General features: G+C 39.1%; 1 protein-coding gene across 7 annotated transcripts in view; it reads left to right on the forward strand.

The window, feature by feature from the left end:
- The window catches only part of TNRC6C (trinucleotide repeat containing adaptor 6C), a 90,129-nt gene extending 68,527 nt beyond the window's left edge, over positions 1–21,602 (forward strand). For 3 of the 7 annotated variants that reach the window (XM_035893333.1, XM_035893335.1, XM_035893332.1), the window contains 13 exons: positions 155–304; positions 1,585–1,731; positions 2,204–2,326; positions 3,687–3,770; positions 4,094–4,325; positions 6,098–6,265; positions 7,414–7,605; positions 7,749–7,892; positions 10,736–10,852; positions 13,228–13,422; positions 14,789–14,859; positions 15,609–15,748; positions 19,111–21,602. In XM_035893333.1, the coding sequence (XP_035749226.1) occupies positions 155–304; positions 1,585–1,731; positions 2,204–2,326; positions 3,687–3,770; positions 4,094–4,325; positions 6,098–6,265; positions 7,414–7,605; positions 7,749–7,892; positions 10,736–10,852; positions 13,228–13,422; positions 14,789–14,859; positions 15,609–15,748; positions 19,111–19,471 (2,124 nt within the window). In that variant the 3' untranslated portion in view covers positions 19,472–21,602. Of the gene's footprint in view, positions 1–154; positions 305–1,584; positions 1,732–2,203; positions 2,327–3,686; positions 3,771–4,093; positions 4,326–6,097; positions 6,266–7,413; positions 7,606–7,748; positions 7,893–9,601; positions 9,688–10,735; positions 10,853–13,227; positions 13,423–14,788; positions 14,860–15,608; positions 15,749–19,110 lie in introns of those variants that run through there. The other 4 variants (XM_035893334.1, XM_035893338.1, XM_035893336.1 and 1 more) reach the window with 3 other exon arrangements.
- The last annotated feature ends 143 nt before the right edge of the window (positions 21,603–21,745 follow it).

A 21,745-nucleotide genomic window follows, 5' to 3' on the forward strand; every position in this document is an offset into this window, starting at 1 on the left:
ACCAGTCCCTGTTATTTCAGCCTTTCTTTTTTTTTTTTTTTTTTTTTAAATATTTTTATTCATCCACGCCCTTTTATATTTCCATGGGACACTGGTTGGTGCGCTGCCTGCTCCTGGGCACTGCACACAGCTCACCCTTTCTTTCTCCAATCAGGATGGCGGCCTAGTGGAAGAGCCCACTACTTCACCATTTTTGCCTTCACCAAGCCTGAAGCTCCCCCTTTCAAACAGTGCACTCCCTAATCAGACCCTGGGCGGGATTGCCTCAGGGCTGGGCATGCAAAACTTGAATTCTTCTAGACAGGTAAGGCTGTTGGGGGAGATCCCAAGTTGAATTTCAGCTCTCTTGGACTCGCTGCTAGCGCCCATCACTTCCCCTGGGGAAACCCTGCTCTAAAGTGAAAGTGGGTGCAACATCTTTGTTCACGTGAAATATCAGTGGAGAAGCTACCTGCTGTGTAAATGTTTCACGTTATAGGACATAAAACAACTGCTTAGTTGTAATTAGCCTGCTAATTACATGCATCCACTGAGAAGAGACTGTAGTAGTATGGATTTATACCGCTGCGTCCTGGTATAGCTCTGCCTTGATTGATGTGAGGTTTCTTTTTTTGAGGCATTGCTAATTGTCACAGACTCTAAGGCAGAGGCATTGCTCTAATTCGTCTTTCCTGGCTGGCGAAATTATTCAGTGATGAGATAGGTGAGAAGTGGTGGGGGGAAAATCCTGCTGTAAGTGTCAAGACAGCTCATGGCTCTGACGGGTGGTACGAAAGAAACTGTGCTTCTAGCTCTTCTGGTCAAATAGAGCATTGTGGCAAAAGGGGTGTTCTGGCCCCTCGGTAGAACATTCTGAAGGGGAAAGAAAAGGAGAGAAAAGGAAAGGAGGTGGAGGGGAAAATTCATAAATACCACGAGACTGAGAGGTCATAAACTACTGTTGATTATGAAAAGGTTATTTTTGCCACGTAAGTTGAAGTTCCAGCAAAGATAAGAAATAACAACACAGAAAAAACTCTGTGTATCATTCTGTGGTGGCTTTTATTACATGTATTCTTTTAAAGTTAGTTTTCTAACGGCAATACTTGTCCAGCACTTAGAGCCCATTAAGCATATCTTTCAGAAGCGGAGACTGCACTCTAAAGCATGTCTGTTGCCAGGAGCTTTGTAAAATGGCTTAAGTATAAAAACTGCCTAGATGATTTAAGGATCGGGATGCTGAGTTTCATGACTCCGTTCTCCTGTCCCTTGCTACACAAATACAAATGTTTTTGGCAAGTAGTTTTCATTGTTCATTTTGTGACCCTGTGAGGTTATGCATCCTTATAAAAGGGATCTTCAACTTCAGCTACCTTTTGTTCAGGCATCTGTACAAAGTTTTAGAGGTTTGGGATGTTGTTGGATACATAGCTGTCTTTGCCATGCCTAATTCTAAACCTGATTGTCAGTACAGCCTGTGTGTATTGGGTTCTTTATCTATACCTGCCAGAATCACTGAGGATAAAGACTGCACAGATGAGTAACTTCCAGGTTATATGTTGAGTGACGTCTTTAAACACCAATGTCTTTTTTGTCCTGCTGTAGATACCGAGTGGCAATCTGGGTATGTTTGGCAATAGCGGAGCAGCACAAGCCAGGACCATGCAACAGCCGCAGCAACCGCCAGTGCAACCTCTTAATTCATCCCAGCCTAGTCTTCGTGCTCAAGTGCCTCAGTTTCTATCCCCTCAGGTTAGACAACAGTTCCACTCATGAGTTTTGTCTTTCCCTGGAACACTTCCATATGCACTCTTCTCTCTGTATGCATTCTGTCATGCTCCTGAGGCTTTGCGGCTACTGTTGTCTGGCTGTGTCTGTGTTGATTTACTTAATAGCCAGTAAGCCTGTTACGTGGGTAAGATGGTCTCACGTGTATATTCTGTACGTTATCTCTGTGGGCACGTTCTCGTGTTCCTTTTTGCAAAAAGTAGTGTTTCTAGAGAGCTGAGGAGTTTGTTCTCGCCTCTTTTTCTATAAATAGATGTTTGAGTATGGTTATTAAGATTTGTATTAGAGCTTCTTGTTAATTTTTTGGTAGTTCATGGTTGTTCTTCTGGTAACAGTAATATTTGCCAGCTGATGTCTTGTGACTCTTACTAATGGCTTACACAGTCACCAGTGTTAAAAGTAAATTTACAATGTTTAATACATGGCTCTTTTTTAGGTTCAAGCACAGCTTTTGCAGTTTGCAGCAAAAAACATTGGTCTCAGCCCTGCACAGTTAACCTCGCCAATTAATAATCCTCAGCATATGACGATGTTGAACCAGCTCTATCAGCTGCAGCTGGTAAGTTAAATGATATGGCAAATAAGCTCTAAATCAGAGTTGAAGGCATGAAGATAAAATATGAGAATGGCTAACTAAATTTTTTAATGGATGTGACAGATCTTTAAAATGATCACATGCTGATTTCTTTGGTAGAGTTTCTTTTTAAAGAAACAAAATCATGGGTTTTGCCTCAGGCTTTATAACTAGTCATTTGTGGGATAATTATCCTTTATGGCTGATCAGTGGAACTAAAAAGTCAGTTGTCTTCCTACTGGTATGAGTAACACAGTATATTCTCAGTCAGCACTGATCTGTGTATTACGTGTCAATGTATGCAACTGATTGACCAACTGGGAGATTTGCGTCACAACATAACGAGAGGGAAATCTCAGCAGTGCTGGTCACCTCAGTTGCCTGGGGAACTTCCTTCAGTTGCCTCACTAAGTAATAAAGTGTAGGGTAAATTTCCTGTAAGTAATGGAATGTATATTAAACACATCATGTGATAAGAACTACTTGTTTTTGAAAAGTTGTGTACTTTTGCTATATTTGCAAATTCTACACGTGTGTGTGTGTGTGTGTGTATGAAAATATTTAATTGGATTTTAAGAATATTCTAAAAAGAGATACTGCTAACAGTAAGTCAGTATTTGCTAGGGTTAAATGTAAAATTGAGGATGACAGACTAGATTAGTTGCTGATCTCAGTGTGATAGTCAAAGTCTTTTATTAGTAACAGTTTTTGGTACTATTATTAATTTCTGGTTTGGTTTCCTGGTTTTGAGGAGCACAGCATTGATGTCATGCCTTGGTAATAACTGAACAGTACCCAGCTACGTGAAAACTATCTGTACTGAGCTCCTTTGGATTTTAAATTCATGTTTCAGAGAAACACCTTGAAAAAAATTTACTGCTCAGTTAACCACATTAAAATCATGGAATTTTTCTGAAATAAAGCAGCACAACTGATTAGGTATAAATTGTTGTCAGAACTCAAAATGGCCAAAACAAAAATAAGTGTTGGTATTTATCCTACTTGTATAGTATTATAAAATTCTATTTTAATTTTTGCATTGCGTTACAGTTTTTTTCAGAAAAATAATAGGTTCCTATCTTTAATGACCACTTATTGCTTACAAACTTATGGTTTTTTATTGACATGTTTGGTTTAAAATAAAAAAAGCAACAAACACTGGACTTGTTACAAATGTATTTTATAATACATTTGTTTAAGATTGTTACTTTTGCTTCATTGACTGTTTAAGAAAACGCCAATTTTCTATCTTTTCTAATTTATAATGTACTGGGGCGGTTCAGGCAAGCTTGCTGATCTTACTGTGCCTGCTAAGCACCTCTGACCTCTCATTTCTGTCCTGTAGGCGTACCAACGTTTACAAATCCAGCAGCAGATGTTACAGGCTCAGCGTAATGTTTCCGGACCCATGAGACAACAGGAGCAGCAAGTAGGTTTGCCTGCCAGTTCAATCTCACCATTAGAGTTTGGTTTCAATAGCTTAAAGAGATTGTACTTCGTTATACCAAAGCAGCTAAAGCATCCTTAGAAACAATAATACAGTGCATGGCTTGAGTATTGAAAAGGAAAGAGCGCTCAAGTAATAAAGCTATTTCACAGCATTCCGTTACTGGAGGAAAGCTCTTCACCCCTTAATGCAGTCAATTTTTATTTGTAAAGAGATCTATTGTGTTATTTTACTGTAGAGAAAGGCACAAGAAATCTAATGTCTTCTTGTTCAATTGAGCATTTATTGATTCTTTTTCTTGCCAGGTTGCACGTACAATCAATAACATGCAGCAGCAGATCCAGCAGCACCAGCGCCAGCTGGCCCAGGCCCTGCTTATGAAGCAGCAGCCTCCCCCTCCACATCTATCTTTGCACCCCTCTGCAGGCAAATCAGCCATGGATAGCTTTTCACCCCATCCCCAGGCTCCCGGCCTACCTGACCTGCAGACCAAAGAGCAACAGTCTTCACCGAACACCTTTGCTCCTTACCCTCTTGGTAAGCGTCCTTCCTTAAAGCGGTTCCATGTGAAAAGGACAGAGGGAGTGTATTTCATTATTTCAGCATCTAAATATTTTGCTCTACAATACAATAAATACAGAAATACAAAATATGTGTTTATTAAATAATGTTGAAATGCCTAAACAAAACCATGGTACTACATGCCCATCTGGTAGCTGTTCGACTGGGCTGTAATTGCTCACCTGTGCTCTGCCTACAAATATCAGAACAGAAGATTTGCTTAATTAACTATCTACATATGTTGCTATTTATAAACTAAGTATCTATTAACAGCATCGGGTTGTAAAATACACAAATGTCATATTGATAAACAGGAATATCATGTGGAAGTCATGCAAAGTCATCTTTCCACTCTAATAAGCACTGGTAAGGCATCAGTTTTGGTGAATGTATTTCAAAAAAGACACAGATCAGTTTGAAGGAATGCAGAAAGTGTGTTGTGCAGATGGTTAAATATTTCAAAAACGTGACTGCTAAGGAAAAAATGAAATCTTCTGCTCACTTCAAACCAAAGAGAAGACTTAAGAGACATGCAGGAATCTTCAAAAATGTGGAAGATGGCTTCGAAGAAGTTTTCTTGCATGTGGCTAATGCAAGAGGTAATAGATTTTTGTTGCATAAAGGGAGATCTAGTTAAACATTAAGGATCACTTATTTGCCTTAAGCAAAGTAGAGTACTGCAATAAATTATCGGGGAAGTTTCTGAAATCTTCACCGGTCACTTTGTGGTAGGTTAGACACAGATCTGTCAAATATGATTGATGTCAAAATAATCAATTCAGCCTTGTGACAGGCTTTTCAAGACAACCTTTCAGACCTGTTTTCTCTGATTGTTTGATGTATGCTCCAGACTTCATTGATGACATAAAGAAATTAATTTAATCTCTTTGTGACTCTCTTTATACTGTGTACAATAGAATTGCCAAGCTTTATCTACCATGCAGCAGTTAAGAAGGTAATTTTGACTGCTACAGTGAGCTGTTATAGCAGGGAGCATCAGAAGGCAAAAGAATTTATGAATTAAAGGGCTAAGTCTAAGAGGTTCTTATCATAGCTCAGCTTTTTGTGTTCTGCTAACATCCAGGATTATATATCAAAAAGGACACAAACTCATGTCACAGAAAGAAGCATGTCAAAATTATTCCTTAAATACAGTCTGAGCGATTCTGTTGTATGTGTGCAAAACATATGCCCAAATAGTACAATACCTGCTCTGATGAAGAGCAGCTGTTTGTATGACCTTTTAATTAGTTGCTTTGTTTGGGATTTTTAAAATGTTGTTAGCAAAATAAGGCATCATGGGGGTGTGCTGGTGAGACATGAGGAATATTTTGGCTTAGCAATGGAATGCTGCAAATTCTTCAGTGGTTTAAACGTAGCGTTCCAGTGCATTCTTCCGGAATGCCTTTTCTGAGACAAGTGAAGAGACCACAAGTAGAAATACTGACAGCTTTAAAATATTATCCCTACGTACTGGTTTTTTTTCCTCCTTTTAGCAAAGTTTTAACATTATCTGAATTCATGGGAGTTACATCAGTGTTCACATAAAAGCAAAAGTTCTTGACAGCAGGTTGAAAACCTGCATAGTAAATAACTACATGTGTGCAGATGTCTGTGCATAGTAAATTACTGCACATACGTACAGATGTCTGCAAATCCATGTTTAATAACTTCTTCAGCTGGATTTCTAAAGCCATCTTTTGATCCGTCAGTATATTCTGGATATCTAATAACCTGTTTCCCCTTAGCTGGACTGAACCCGAACATGAATGTAAATAACATGGACATTACTGGTGGTTTGTCAGTGAAGGACACTTCTCAGTCCCAGTCTCGCCTTCCTCAGTGGACACACCCCAATTCAATGGATAATCTGTCTAGTGCTGCTTCTTCGCTTGACCAGAACTCCAGCAAGCACGGTATGTCACAATTAATCTCTGTGTCAGTCTGGCTTTTTGAGACTTGAATCATATTGCAATTGTAATTTTTTTTTTTCTCATGTTACTATTTTCGGTAAGTGCTCATAAATGGTTGGTACAGAGCGCCCTTTGAGACTGTGATAATTTTAAGATGATTTCTGCTGTCACATTCAGCAATGCATTGAGGTTCTTGCAGCTATCGCTTCCTACATGCAATGTAGGAATGTTTTTTTTCATTTGCTGAATTTCGTTGCTCAGAACATGGAGTTCAAGTAAAACAAGCCATTAGTGTTGGCAAAACAAGTCCCAGAAGCTTCCCCTTACTCCAGATCTGCATACCTTCAATCCAAAAAAACTTTACATTGGCTTTCTCCTACAAATTTCCCGGTATCGTCAGCCTTTCACAGCCAGTCCTATACAAAGGCATGATGGATTACATCATTACCCACCCTGGGAGTTAGGAGCACAAACCTCATATTTTTCCAGAAGTGATTGCTAATCTGTTTGAACACCTTTATCCCTAACGCCTCCAGTATCCTGAGCCGTTTATTCCTTTATTTCCTGTACCAAGTTTATTCTGTTAGAAAATGGTGTTCTCTTAACTGTATTTTATCCTGGATTTTATTATGAGCAGCATGAATTATTTCTTTTACAATAGTTTTTTATTCTGCAAGTGGCTGTACTGCTTATGCCAAATTGTTGTTTGATAGTTTGTAGGAACATGAGAACAGCCATTTGAAATCATCCATCCTGTCAGCAATGAATACCTAGAGAAGGGTGAGAAGAGGGTTGCCTACAGTGATACTCCTCAGAATGCTGTCTCAGCAAATTCCTATTTACCATCAGCGTAACGATTTGAATCACTTACTTAGTCTCTTTTTGGCAGCAATGTAACGTGAATTTCTTTGACCTGAATGTCTACATTGTACCAGCGGTGTATCTCACAGCTGTAATTCCTAGTAATGCTTCAGAGGCTGTTAAGCCTTGCTTACTTGTGTTCATATTTTAATTTTCTTTTTTATCTTTGTAATACAGAAAGAAAAAAAAAGAAAAAAGAAAAAAAACCCCAAAATATAGGGACTGATGAAATTCCATACCCAAAATTAGTCCCACTCCTAAACAAAGCCTTTTCATTTCCTTCATTACAGGTGCTATACCTGGAGGTTTAAGTATTGGTCCTCCGGGAAAGTCCTCCATTGATGACTCTTATGGCCGGTATGATCTGATTCAAAACAGTGAATCGCCCGCCAGTCCACCCGTAGCTGTTCCTCACAGCTGGTCACGTGCCAAAACTGATAGTGATAAAATTTCCAATGGCTCCAGCATAAACTGGCCACCAGGTAACAAAAGACAAAGCATTCCTGTTAAACTGATGTCCTTAAAACTTATTGTTGGTTTTATTGAATCCTCATGCCTTCTCATGCACAGGAACTTTGGAGAATTATGACTTGATATACTCTTCTTTTTATTGTATTTGAAACAGAGTTTCATCCAGGAGTGCCATGGAAAGGACTGCAGAATATTGATCCTGAAAATGACCCAGATGTTACTCCTGGGAGTGTTCCAACTGGGCCTACCATAAATACCACGATACAGGATGTTAATCGCTATCTTCTCAAGAGTGGAGGTAAACACACAAATTACGTTCATAGCTGCATATACTTTCTTTTTCTTTCCAAAAAAGTTGATTTCATGTATTATGGATGTAGTATATTTTTGCATGTAATCCTAATCATGTTTCTGCTCTGAACTTTCACTGAAAATCCAGAAATACTTGATTTAAATATGGGTCTAAGAAGTTTCTGGTTTTCCATGAGAATGTGAATATTTTTATATTGGAAAAGTCTGTGAGATGTAATATAAATTCCTGTGGTCACTGGAAGATTTTGTAACCTGTAACACTCTTTTGAACAAGAATTTGCTCTCCATACTGACCAACCTCTTGTATATACTTTGTGAAATACTCAGCGGACACAATACAAAAGTTCCACAGTTGTTGCTGAGGCAGCAGGCTTCTGTCACACTAATTAATTGTAGCTTTGTCATAGATCAATCAGCAAAATAAATTAGAGCTGTTTTATCCCCAGAACCATCAAAGAAAAGAAAAAATAGGGAAATGACTAGTAAACTAGTATTTCCCAGTGCCATTTCCATTCCTTTTGTCCTGGCAGTGCTTACTCCAGAATTAAAAGGGTACTCTCCAAAACAATAAACCATCGGGACCGTGCTCCTTGTTAACTAGGTGTATTGAAAGTGGATCAAGGGAAGGGTGGTTTGGTTTAATTGTCATCAGCATGCCGAAATAGGCAAGTTATCTGCACTCCATTAGAACACTCTGATATGCACAGGAATAGTATAATCAGGTTGTCAAGAAGGGCCTGTCAGGATTAAAAAAATGGATTTTGTTCTAGCAGTTACATCTGTGATACCTGTGTAGGTTGTAAATCAGAGCTCTCCTTGAAACGAGGTTCCAGCTCTGGGCTCGTTAACTCAGGTGAAGGGATGTGAAATGTGAGGGAAAGGAGGCAGGGGGTTTCATTGCCTTGAATGATTTTAGTTGTCTCTTACCAGAAAGCAATCTTTATTTAAGCAGAAACATAAAGTATTTGTGTGCATGAGTAACTTGTAATGACCTAAATGTACTTCAGGGGGCAGGCAACCTGGTTGGTTGAAGTTATAAAAAGAAAAGTATAAAGACGTAATTCAGTCACAGTTCAGATACGGTGCACCCAATAAATACTCCCTTTAGGCCAAAAGCCTAGCCTTACAGAGCTATGCCTGTAAGTTAGATGATACCGACTACAGGTCTTCCTTCTTTATGGAAGGAAAGTATCCGTTAGCTCTGTTGGTGTATCATCTGTCTGTGGAATGAACGTTACTTAGAGAGGATCAGTATAGATGATCTTTGCAGAAGTAAACAGGCCCCCAGGAGCCAAACCCTTCTGAAAAGCAGTGACTGTAGGGGCCCATGTATGCTTCCTTTCCTCATTAGCTTTTCAGCTTGTTAATAATATAATTTTAATTTTTAAAAAAAAGCGGTTGCTGAATCTGTTTCTTTATGCTTGTATAACCCAGCTGTTTGCTTCTAGGTAAAATTATCTGTTATTGTCAGTACCCCTCCATATGAGATTGGGGTTTTCATGACAGGCTGCCAGGCAGAAGCTGTCTTTGAATACTGCAACTTGAAGGACGTGGATTGTGTTAGCAGAGCTGACCTCCATTTAGAGGGCTAGACTGTGGTGTATACTGTCCTTGCACTGTACACTTAGAAACAGACAAAACCTAAGCTTTTGGGTTGATTTTTGGTTTACCCTGTTTGCTAATGAACCTTTCCAGGGTCAGCTACTGTGAGCTGAAAGTCTAAGCCACATGGAATCAGGAGTGGTTTCAGCTCTGTGGGCATACAGGCCTTTGAATCCGATATAATTCCCTCACTCCTGCCTGGGAAATAAATTATTTCCAGAGAAGGCCTTGATACAGAGTTTACTTGAGACTGATGTCTGTATTGGTATCCTTTGGAGCACAGTGAGTCTGGATAAGGTAAAGTTTGGTTGGTTGCTGTTCCAGTTGAAAACATAGCCTGTGTTTTTTATTGAGCTGTGAGGGATGAGACGGTCCTTTTACTTCCTCCCTTCTACCTCAGTACAGCGCTCTTTTCCAAAGAACTCGCCTATTTTTATCAGTCAATTCAAGGTGTTTCAGTATCACAGCCCATCTATGTATGTCAGGAATGATAAGTCACCTAGGATACACATTTAATTTTGTTGGTGGCTAGAGAGAATACTTCTAGCTCTTCTGGTCTTTATAATGAAGATATTTTATTTTGTGTTCAGTTTCTTTCATTTGCTGCCAGTAAGGAAATGGTACGTATGCTTAGATAGCTCCTCAGATTGTAAGTGATTTACCAAGATGGTTTCAGGCTATTTCATTTAATGTTATCAGTTTGAGAAGAGATTGCTAAAATATATCTTAGCTTTACTGGAAGTGCAAAAATCTAAAGATGTTTGTGGGCATTAGGATGTAAGAGAAGTGCTTACCTCGAGTAATTTAGGACAAATCACCCATGGTAAGAGGTTAGTTTATCATACACATCTATGCTCATCTACAGTTACCATTGCTTAAGTAGTCAGCCAGCAGAGCACCTTTATAAATGAAGCCTGTTCCTTGAGACTAAACAGTTTAACACTGATTTTTTTGAGAGAGTCACATAGCTTAAAGGAAATGCAGAATTTATCTTCTGCACAGGCGCTGGTGCATTTGCTACTGTGCCAGCTTTCTTTTCTTTTCTACTAAAGACTTCTGCTTCACTTTATCATGCTTTCTATAACATTTCATTCCTAGACTTCAGAGACCAGGCTGATTAAGGAAAATGCCTTGCATGGTTTGTATTTGCACATAATAGATTTGCTTATGTCACACCAAACATCATTATGCCCATCTTTCTTAGTTGCTTCTCTGCTGGTTCTGCAGGGTCATCCCCAACATCATCTCAGAATGCCACGCTGCCTTCATCGAGTGCCTGGCCGCTTAGTGCCTCCGGCTACAGTAGCTCTTTCAGCAGCATTGCATCCGCACCTAGCATTGCAGGTACGAAAAATGGCCTTTCTACTTTCGCATCCTTCTGCATTCTGAGAAAAGGCCCTAGAAAGTGCTTTCCCAGTTACTTTCCCAGCTACTACTACTATAGACAGAAGCATATTTTTTCAGTACTGTGCTAGGTAGGCAGCTCTCCTGGCAGCTCGAGTGGTGAGCGTTGGATGGTATGCCTGGAATTGTGCTAAGGAAAAATGTATTTATTCCACTTGATGCCAAGTGCTGTCACTCTGTATTGGCATCAAGATCTCTTAATGACTATTTCTGTTGCAACTTTGAGGAGCAATATTGTGTAGGACCTCAGTAGAAACACCCCTCCTAGACCCTTCCAGTAAGAGCCGATAGGAAATTTTTAATCAACTCACTGTTAAAAGTGAACCATCTTCAGCTCAGGAGAAAGTTTCGTAGTACCTCAAGGAGGTACACTGCATGACCCTGGAGGGATTGGGCTTGGGGCTCTTAAATGTCTTTCAGTAGTCAAGCCTGAATGTGCTATCCTTTGTGACTGAGCTTGTAGATGGCTAAATAATTACCCCGTTCTTTTTAATGAGCTTTAAATTCTGGAGCATCTCTCTGCAAATCATGGAAACTTTGCTTGCTAACTGGCTTCCTAAATACCCAGTTTGTCCCATTATAAAAATGTGTTGGGGCTGTTGTATGGATTGTATTAGCCTTTTCAGATCTAATAAATGAAAACCCTCCACTTTGAATAAAGGAAGGTGCAACCTCTAGGTCATACTGCAGAATGCAACACAAAAAGAGTTTGTTTGAAATGTTTTACTCCAGTGACAGGAAAAGAAAGGAATGGCTTGCTTTTCTTTTCTCTGCCATGCATTTCTGCTTTATTTGCTTTTTATTTTTTTGCAGTGTCATCTAATCTTTGTGTTAACCCCATGAGAAGTAGTGACATAGCAACATCTAATCTGTGGTAATGTGCATGTATCATGTGCTGCATCGCAGGCTGAGCTGCTCTGAGTTCTACAACTCAGACTTTCTCCCTTTCCCCCCACCATTTTACCCTTGTTAATGTCTTCATCATTGTCAAATTATTTTTGTCGCTACAGTTTGCAAAAGATGGGAGAATGGTTGCCCTTTCACTTTAAATGCTTGTGATTCAGTATAAAATCATTGAGTTAAATGATACAGATAAATAGAGGCAATCTGAGGAGTGTGTGTGTACATAACAGGCTGTGATTTGGTGACTGGTAAATTTGGCTTTAGGTCTAATAAAAAAACCTCAATGGCCGCCTGATGCAAAGCGCTGATTCGGTATAAGCTTAATCTGCCAGGTCAAGCCTGGTTTTAAAAAAATCCACAAGATTTTTGCATCTTGGACTTTGTCAGACCAAGTATTTTCTTACTGTCTGCAATCAGCATTAAGGCAGCATAATCGCAATATCACTTGCTCTGGCAGAAGATGCAGTGATGTGACCGTTTCAGTCCGTTCCAGTCAAACATACTGCTAATGTTAGTAACGGTGGGACTGTGCTGTGACAAGGAAATTGGACTCTAATTTCACAACATATGCTGGTACAAGGAAGAAAGGCAGGGATGTGTGAGTCTAAAGGTGAATAAAGGGGGTTTTTTTTGTATCCATAATTTGAATCAATTTTGTCTGCCACTCTGAATGCTAAACTGTATTTGTTAATTCTCGGCCTTTTGTATTATTTCATAAAACTCTGGTTTGGCAGGAATGGTAGTAAGATAGTTTTAAAACCAAGTAGGGAAATAATAAACTGAACAGTACAAAGTTACAAAGAGTGACCAGCTTGTGGTATGGTCTAATCTTCTGAAGACTTCATTTTTCTCAAAGACACTAGGAAAAAAGAGTATGCGTTACTTTGAATATTCAGAGATACAGTTTTTGTTCGTCTTTGATCTTTGGAATTTTAATAATATATCAGAAGAACATATGGATATACTAGTTACTTTATATTAGATAAAATGAGTTGTGTAAGAAAAAGCGGTGAAGTTCTATTAAACCTTTGAGAGAGACAATCTTGAAGTGTTTCATTACGATTTTGATGAAATTAAATTTCAAACACTTAAGTCCATTTTCTGGTCTTTTTTTCATGTATCATCTTTTATAAGAAAGCAAAATGGAGATTTTTAAAAAGGAACTGTATATGTAGCAAGTGCTGTGAGATTCATTAAAACCAAAATTCTTTGAAAATGTAAATACTAGGGTAAGTAGGTTCAAAAGTGTTAGGATTTATATCACTGGATGGTACAGAATGCTATTCCCTTCTCTCCTGAAAAGTATGAAGAATATAATCAATGCAAAAGCTCGATGACTACCCATCCTGCTTGGTTTAACAGGTGTGGCTAACTGAAAATACACAAATTTTTTTTTTTTTTTTCTATTGCAGGTAAATTGTCAGACATCAAGTCTACGTGGTCCTCTGGCCCAATCTCTCACACACAAGCCTCTCTATCCCATGAACTATGGAAGGTACCCAGAAACACTACAGCTCCTACGAGACCACCTCCAGGCTTAACAAACACCAAGCCATCATCTACATGGGGTGCCAGTCCCCTGGGTTGGACCAGTTCTTACTCCTCTGGTACTCTCGACTTCTGTGTTTTATAACACCACAGTGCCTTCTTTGTTTGCTTTTATCCTATGTTACAGTAGCGAGGCACCCCACAGCTGTGTATTAGGCTCCAGAAACTTGGGGTTTAATACAAGTAGAGTGGGTCTGTTTGGGGGGTGAAGCTCGTGTCTGTTTATTTTAGTCAGATTAAGTTGTAAGTGAAGCTGTCATCTTTCGGGTGGTCATACCAGTAATTTTACCTAGGAATGACCAAGTTATTTAACTTCAAATAGGATTTTTTTTCCCATTTCCTAAATTTCTAAGAACGCCTTTTAAATGTCTGTCTTGTTTTCTTCAACTGCCTACAAGGCTTCAAGATGAGCGAATCAGCCCATGGAATTTAATACAGAACACATTTTTTGAGCATGGATGTGAAGCATTTAGGACCTGATGACATTGCAGGGCCCTCAGGGAATGTCTTAATTTTTTTATGCAGACTTTTTTTTTTTTTTTAGATGTCATTGTTTTGCTTAAATACAAATGAGAGAAACCACAGATGTAGCTATATAAATATGTGTTTTTCTAGATGATGGGTTTTTGTGAAGTATTGTCAGCTTCAAAAGTATTACACCTATTTTATAAAGCTGACTATTTTCTTAATCTGCTTTCACTACGCTGGGAATTAAATGGTCTTCCCTCTTCTTGCCTTTTATTTTCTGTCGGTTTTCTTCACCAAAGCCCCACCTGGTGGGCAGATATTGCTGGTGCCAGGATTCTGTCTGGAGCCTGAGTGTGGCCATGCATGTGACTACAGAAGTACTGCAGTTTCTCAAATGCCACTCATAAATATCAAGCTTGTACAGTTTCTCATTGTAAAACACCAGGCTGACATTGGTAAAGCAGGCTTTGTTGGTTATGTCCTTGTATCTTTAATCAGAACATTGTCAGTGCAGAAATATCTGGTTTTGAATAAGTCATATACATTAATCTTTCATTGGCAAGATAGCAGAATGCTGCAGCGCTATAAAAATCTTTAATAGCAAGCAGCAATCTGAGCTTGGACATCTGAATTGCTTTTAAAATGTGTCTTTAGATTAATTCTAATGTAACCTGAAGATGCAGTTTGTTGCAGGCTCATACCTGCATCTGCTAGTTTTCTAATAGTTATTGTGGGAATGTGAAAAGTGCCACAGGTCTTCTAAATGTAACAAAAGCAGGTTTTCATTCAGCAACCTTTCATCCCGAAGACTACAATAAATCAAGATGTGAGGAAACTGCTGTAGGATTTGTTCTCAGTAGCAGTAACGCTTGCTAGGATGTGGTGATTCCAGCGAAGTTTTCTTCTTGCTCTCCACATCATGATAAAATGTGTTTTGTTGTGGAATTTGTATTGTAGGCTCTGCATGGAGTACTGACAGCTCAGGGAGAACAAGCAGCTGGCTGGTTCTTCGAAACCTCACACCCCAGGTAAATGGAATTGTACATAACTAGTTACAAAAAGAGACTTGTCACGTTTCAGAGATGACAGAACATTTATCAGCCTTGGTCATTGGGTTCGTTTGAAGGTAAAATAGTTATTCTGCGTTTATTACAAGTGTCTGTCCGCTGCAGGGAATTTTTTCAAAGTGGCCTGTTTTCAAAGTGCTGTCACATCAAAAATGAACTTTGAAGACTGTAATTAGTCACTCAGTGTACACCATTTATGTATGTGTAAGTTCAGAGGTGAATGATGTTTTAAAGCAGATACAGAGATGTAAAATCTGCTTTTCCTATGGTTTGGGGTTTTTTATTTTTTTGGTGGTTCTCCTAAGTCTGTCAAATCCTCTAGTCCTCCATGTAGTCATTCACAAGGAAGTCACAAAGCCTTGAATGTAGACATCCAAATAAATCTTGGGGAAAATGTGGTTATATTTATGAACAATGTGTTTTTCTTTTGACTTATTCCTGGACTTCTGTGGACTTCTAGTGATAAATATCATTTGTATCGCTTACACTGGGAAATTCTGTGCACGGGACTGTAGGGGAGTCTCACTCAGTGAAGATGACAGGATGTCTCATGCAGTGATAAGTCTATAAAATTTTTCTTATGGAAGAGAAACTTTTTTTTTCCTTTCACCTGTACTTACTCCTTAGCTTTTAAAAGTTGCTTAGTTAACAAGCATTTAAAGTAAAATCCCGAAAATACAGATAACTTTTCCCCCCTTCCCTCTCACCAGATTGATGGTTCCACACTGCGGACACTGTGTTTGCAACACGGCCCTCTGATAACATTCCACTTGAACCTGACGCAAGGGAATGCTGTGGTCCGATACAGTTCCAAGGAAGAAGCAGCCAAGGCCCAAAAGTCTCTGCATATGTACGTTTCTGCTCTCTTTGCTTTGTTATGAAGCCCGTTTTATCTTCGTAACTATTTTCTTAGGCATTTATTTGCTAGGACTCGGAACTGATCACGAGTTAGTTTAATCTGATCTTGGAAATTACCTAATGAGAGAGAGAGAAAAAATAATTGGGGGCTAGGTACTCATATACTACCAAATTACAAAACTTGGTAATAGATATTCACCATTAATAACGTGCTCAGTAAGGATTTGCCACCTCTAAGACTGCAAAGCATTTGTAAGATGTGATAAGAATTAGAGAGCAACAGAAAGGACAAAATGGATGATAAAGAATGTGTTCTTGGTGGTCACCTTTTTTAAAAGAATTATGGAAGAAATGTACGACAACAAAATGTGCTTTTTAGGTGTTTTAAAATCCATGGGACCAACTGGCATACTACACAAGAGCTGGAGAATTTGCGTGCTAAAAGAAGTGACATTAGGGAGGATTAAGACTATGAAGGCTGATGTTCCAAAAGAATACTTAGGTGCTTAGAGCTGGAAAGCAATTTTCTTCATCAACAGGTTCTAGCATGAGTATAATGAAAAATACTGAGCATAGCAGAAACAACATTTGGAACCAGCTGTAGTGCTGGCCTGTTGGCCTTTCCTGGACTTAGTCAGGAGCAATGGTTACTCCGTATGTAAAGTTGCAACTACTTTCCCATTATGAACCTGATTAACAGAATTCTAGTAAAAATAATTATATTAATGACCATGTTGCTTTTTTAACTGTTGACCATTCCTTAATTAAATACTACAAAGCAGCATTCAGAACAATTGGAGGTGAAAAATTGACCCATTTTAGCTACATCACTTTAGGTGTGGGCATCAGGTAAAAGAAATAATGCCAAAGGCAAAATTAATATGTGAGTTTAAAGATAAGTGCTTATTTTAAATATGTACATGGCAATGTCTCTACATTATTTGAGGACAGGCTGAGAGAGTTGGGGTTGTTCAGCCTGGAGAAGAGAAGGCTGTGGGCAGACCTGACTGCGGCCGTTCAGTATTTAAAAGGGGCCTATAGGAAAGATGCGGAAAATCTTTTTAGTAGGGACAGCTGTGACAGGACAAGGGGGGATGGTTTTAAACTGAAGCAGGGTAGGTTTAGACCGGATATAAGAAAGAAATTCTTTACAATGAGGGTAGTGAAACACTGGCACAGGTTGCCCAGAGAGGTGGTGGAGGCCCCATCCCTGGAAACATTCAAGGCCAGGTTGGACGGGGCTCTGAGCAACCTGATCTAGTTAGCAGTGTCCCTGCTCACTGCAGGGGGGTTGGACTAGATGACCTCTAGGGGTCCCTTCCAACCCAAAACATTCTATGATTCTGTGATTATCAGTGATCTGGAAGGCCTCCGTTTAAACTGTTTTTTTAATAGGTCAGGGCCCAACGATAGTTACACTGCTGGCCAGGACAGGATGGACCTTTCTGAATGAAAAGGGTTGAGCTATATGTGTTTGGTTTGCTGGCAGGGTGACAATGACAAAATACAATGGGATTTATGGAAGCCAATGGGACAGTATTAGAGTTCCAAGAGATATCAGCCACTATCTGTTTCACAGATACATGTTTACATGGAGTTGATCACTGGAAAATACATCGCAGCGCCAACAGTCTGAGATCCCATCTGATTTGATGTGAGAATAGCTTGCCTATATGCTTGGGGTTTTTGCTGTAGAAATTAGGAGCAGCAGCGATTAATATTTTTTGAAAACTAATGTAAAATTTTCTGAAGGACGCGTAGTTTTCAAAGACTGCGTTTGCATCTCTTCACTTACATATTTCAGAAAGGTAGAAATTCTTCCAATGTGATTTTCAGCAAGGAGCATTTGCACAAACCCTGCTTGTTGATGGCTTCCAAACCAGAGGCTGCGGTCAGGCGGAGGGGGAATAGCCATTACAAACATGGTTTTATTCCAACGAAAGCGCAGTTGTTAATGTCTCTGTTGGGAGGTACCATTGCCACGCAACGGTGAGACTGAACTAATACAGAGAACCTAGAGATTTAGGCAGACAGTGCCAGGTAGATTTATCTTCCATTCTTCTTTAAAAGACCTCAGGTTGCAGATAAATTCTAGAACAAAAAAAGTGCTAGGTTCTTGGAAGAATTCTGCATCCATTGCATTAGTCCTGCAGTTACTTTTGACAAACATATACAAAGGAAATTAACTTTAAACATACTATTAAAGCGAGCTTTCAGGAAATGGGGAAGAAGGCAAAACCTTCACCTGTGCAGGAGGAGTGGTGAGTTGTATCGAAGCAGAGATCAACTTGTAAAATGCAGATGTGGGAAATGCGTTCCCAACACAGCCACTGGGTTTAAAGTATATCTTTAAATAAAAGCAGGGATAAGCATTAGATGCAGAAAAGTTGAACTGTGCATTGAAGAGTTAATGTTAAACATTGTGATGGGATAAGACCTTTAAGGTATGAAAGCATACTTGTTGGTTGCATGTGAAAAAAGGATTCTCTGGTCCTCCTGAGTCTCCAAGTCTTCTGATAATACTCAAAAAAGGAAGAGGAATTACACACCTCATGGTCCAGAGCTTGCTTTGCTGCATTATACGATGCATTGTCACATCTGTATTTTGTATCTTATCTTTTACATAAAGCAAAGTGCCATAATTACTGCAGGTCCCACTGCCCAGTACTCAGAAATAATAAAAGCTGCGACATCCATGCAGAAGTAAAAGTGGGGAAGGGAGGCAGCGTTGTCAGTGCTTGAGCATGGACTTACAAACAGCATTTCAGTCTTTGCTGTAACTAAAAAGTTACTGTCAGGTGTGGTGGCTGTAAACATCCTGAGCTGCAAGGTGACTGAATTTTATTCTGCTCTTATATCTGGCAAATTTTTTTTAAAAAAAAAACAGACAGACAGACACTTATTTTCTTGGTTAGTTGATTTTACAATACACAGCAAACAATCAAATCTGTTACAGGATTTAAATACTAGAATATATTCTTTGACAAATTAATGTGGAGAGAATAGTTTTTAAAATGTATTATAAGAAATGAGTCATTGTTGGCATCGTTTGTTATTGATATACTGCTGGTGTGCTTGTACCTTTATGCCTAAATAGAGTACAGTTAAATGAGGTGCTCTCCACACGTATGGCTTTGTGTGTTTGCCTGCGGATGTAGAAAGGTAAATAGAAAATAGGGCAGAGAAGTCTTTGTTCAAGAGGCTGGGACTGCTGAAAGTGAGCAGATGTGGCCTAAATCTTCATCTCAGATTCAGCTTGGGGGAAGATGGATTTATACCCATCTCGGATGTTTCTGAGAGCGCCCTTTGCACCCCCTGTTTCCATGTCACTGCACCTTTTGTTTTTGTCCCCAGGTGTGTCCTGGGAAACACTACCATCCTGGCCGAGTTCGCTGGTGAAGAAGAAGTCAACCGCTTCTTAGCACAAGGCCAGCCGCTGCCGCCCACCTCCAGCTGGCAGTCCAACACTGGAACCAACCAGACTCGCCTGGGCTCCTCCAGCAGCTCTCACGGCTTGGTGCGCAACGACGCCGGCCACTGGAACACTCCCTGCCTGGGGGGCAAGGGGAGCAGCGACCTGCTGTGGGGTGGGGTGCCTCAGTACTCCAGCAGCCTTTGGGGACCCCCCAGTACCGACGACGGCAGAGTTATCGGAAGCCCGACACCTTTGAATACTCTTCTTCCAGGTGATCTTCTCAGTGGGGAGTCCATCTAGGAAACAAGAGAAACAAAATGGAAATAACAATCATCAGCACTAAAGGAAAAAATTAAAAAAAAAAATTGTAACCCTTTCCAGTCCCGGGCTTGATGAAGAATCCAGCTTTAACAGATCAGACTGGCAGCCCTTTTTAGTACCTCTGTCCAATATCGAATATGAAACTGCAGAAGTCCTTGTGAACTGTTGATGAAACAGTATGGGCTACTTTTGGTCAGTGTCACATGCTAATGACAGGTTTTATTTTTTTCATGGCTTTTTGTTTTATGTTGTCTTTTTATGTTTGTATGGTGATTTTAAAAACAAAGTATAAAAGCTGCTTAGAATAGGTCTATCATGAAGGGCACTTTTCAGAATTTGGGCTGGAAAAGGATATTTTATCAGCTGGGGGGCGGGGGGAAGGGGGAAATGAAAGCCTATTTAAAATGAGCCTGTGACTATTATGCACATTACCAGAGGCGGACCCAATAATCAGAAAGGGTGAAGTGTGATATTTACCATTGGTACAGAAAAGTCATGAATCGGAACGGTAACTATCGACTGTACAGGTTGAGCGGGGGGGAGGGAGGGCAAGGTTGGGGTATCTCGGTGTCCACTACTCCCATGGATCTGCCTATGCACATTACCCTTGTTTCATTACTTTTTCATGCCATTTTTTAAATCCCAAAAAATATTAAAAAAAAACAAAAAAAAAAACCAAAAAAACCCACAAAAAAACAAAAAAACCCCCACAAAAACAAACAAACAAAAAAAAAACATATCAACATGCAAATACTTGAATCCAGCAGGCCAATAACAAAATGTGAACACTTTCTAAGTCTAATTATTACACTTCCAGGTCAGCATCAGTACACAAAAAACAGGCTCTAAGAATTTTTTTTTTTAAAGTTCAGACTATATGTTTTTGTTGGAAGAGCTGTATGTATGCGAGTGTGGATGCGTGTGCGCGTGGATGCGTGTGCCCATGCGTGGTTTAACTAAAAGTGTGAATTTTTTTCCTTTTATTCAGTATATGCTTTTTATTTGCTCCTTGGTCAAATGTTTAATTGTTGTTAGCTTCTAACTTTGCACTGAGTGTCCGCAGCCCTTCTCGTAGCTAATCCTATAATGTTAAAAAGAAAAAAAAAAAGAAAAAAAAAAAAAAAAGAAAGAAACTGATAGAAGGGGCCGGCGACAATTCACGTGTAAATGTTTACTCAAGGACTCTTACCGCATTTTAAAAATTACAGTGTGTATCTCTGGAGAATAATATGTATATCTACCTTTAGCGGCTTTTTATTGTGGACTAATGCAAGAAAATTATTACCGGAGTATTGCACCGTTTTTCCATTCGGAATATAAAGTTTAAAAAAAAAAAAAAAAAACCAACTCTCTTTGAAATGTGGCCATAGATAATTGTAAAGAGTGGATGGTTCCCTTGCAAGCAGGAACAGAAACAAGCACTTGGACATAGGTTTTGACTGCTTTTGGAGGAGCCAGGAGTTTTGGCTCCCACCTGTTTACAGACCTTTTTTTCTCCTTCAAACTTTAACACAAAAAAGGAATTTAAAAAAAAAAAAAAGAAAAAAAAAAGAAAAAAAAAAAGACTTCCATCGTAAAGAAAACTATTTTCAGAATGAAGATATGCTACTTCAGAGCTCTGGGATTGAACAGTGTTGTTGTATTCTCCTTTCCTTTGGCCATTGCTGTGTACTATTTTTGTTGTTGTTTTCCTCCTCTTCGTCGAAGTGGCGAAAACTTTGTGATCACTATCTTGCACATGGTGGAAGATGTCTCAGGAAAGCCGGGTTTCCCGAGGAGCAACTCCACACCATTTCATGTATTTTTAAAACCCAACTCCTAGCACTGAAGATATTATTAAAAAACAAAATAAAATAAAAAAAAGACAGTAAGAAAGAAGAAAATACCTAATCTAATGTGTAGCAGTTACATATTTACCAAATAATGGACTCAAAAGAAATAGATGTTTGAAGAGTGCTTTATATATTAAAAAATCGCTTTATGTTTAAAAAAAGATCAATGTTTTTGATTGTTTTGAAAGGAAGAAAGACAATGGAATAACATACACTTCAAGTATGTTTTAAAAATTATATGAACATTGTGCTCCCTGCCTGCTTGGATCAGGAAACTTGTGCATTACTTCTTTATTTTTCTTTTTTATTTTCTTTTTTTTTTATTTTATTTTTTTTGGTTTGTGTTTTTTTTTTTTTTTTTTTTTTGGTTTTTGGAAGATTAGCTTTTTAATGGTTTTATCGGTTTTAAAGGGTCCTCAAA

The sequence above is a fragment of the Egretta garzetta genome, unplaced genomic scaffold (assembly GCF_000687185.1).
Source record: "Egretta garzetta isolate BGI_Z169 unplaced genomic scaffold, ASM68718v1 scaffold34, whole genome shotgun sequence".
Classification (NCBI taxonomy): Eukaryota; Metazoa; Chordata; class Aves; order Pelecaniformes; family Ardeidae; genus Egretta; species Egretta garzetta.